A 499-nucleotide genomic window follows, 5' to 3' on the forward strand; every position below is an offset into this window, starting at 1 on the left:
ATCTGATCAATTTTGCGTACGCGGGAAGACAACTGGCCATTCTTTGCAGATAAAATCATTTGCCCTATGTCCTGAGAATGACGCTCACGACACTTATGCCTTTTCATAGATGAGGTTCCACCTTTCTGGCTATCATATTTATATCCCACTTTACAAGCCTTGCACACCCCCTTATTTGATCCATCTTTATATTTAATGAGATCAAAATATTCCCAAACATCATATCTACGTTTATGTTCCTTTTCACCTGAAACTGGTGCAGGTGCACAATCAACAGTTGTAGAGTCATCCAAAGGATCTACCATCTCAACATCATCATCCTCACCGTCACTACTCATAACATCGTTATAATGAGTTTGTTCTTGTACACTTGACATCCTGGAATCTGGATGGAGCCACAAATAATAGGTCAAATACACAAAAATCAGTACATTACTTACTATCATGGTTCAATAACAAAACACTCAAAGAATTCAAACCAATAAGGGAAAATACCTTG

The 499-nt window shown here is 37.9% G+C and overlaps 1 protein-coding gene across 1 annotated transcript in view; it reads right to left on the reverse strand.

Annotated features, from left to right (window-relative positions):
• Positions 1-305, reverse strand: part of LOC113342134 — a gene marked incomplete at its 3' end in the record, with an annotated part of 790 nt that extends 485 nt beyond the window's left edge. Inside the window, exon 1 of the mRNA XM_026586774.1 lies at positions 38-305. Coding sequence (XP_026442559.1) covers positions 38-305 — 268 coding nt within the window. The remainder of the gene's footprint in view (positions 1-37) is intronic.
• Between the last annotated feature and the right edge of the window lie 194 nt (positions 306-499).

The sequence above is a fragment of the Papaver somniferum genome, unplaced genomic scaffold (assembly GCF_003573695.1).
Source record: "Papaver somniferum cultivar HN1 unplaced genomic scaffold, ASM357369v1 unplaced-scaffold_33747, whole genome shotgun sequence".
NCBI classification, from domain to species: domain Eukaryota; kingdom Viridiplantae; phylum Streptophyta; class Magnoliopsida; order Ranunculales; family Papaveraceae; genus Papaver; species Papaver somniferum.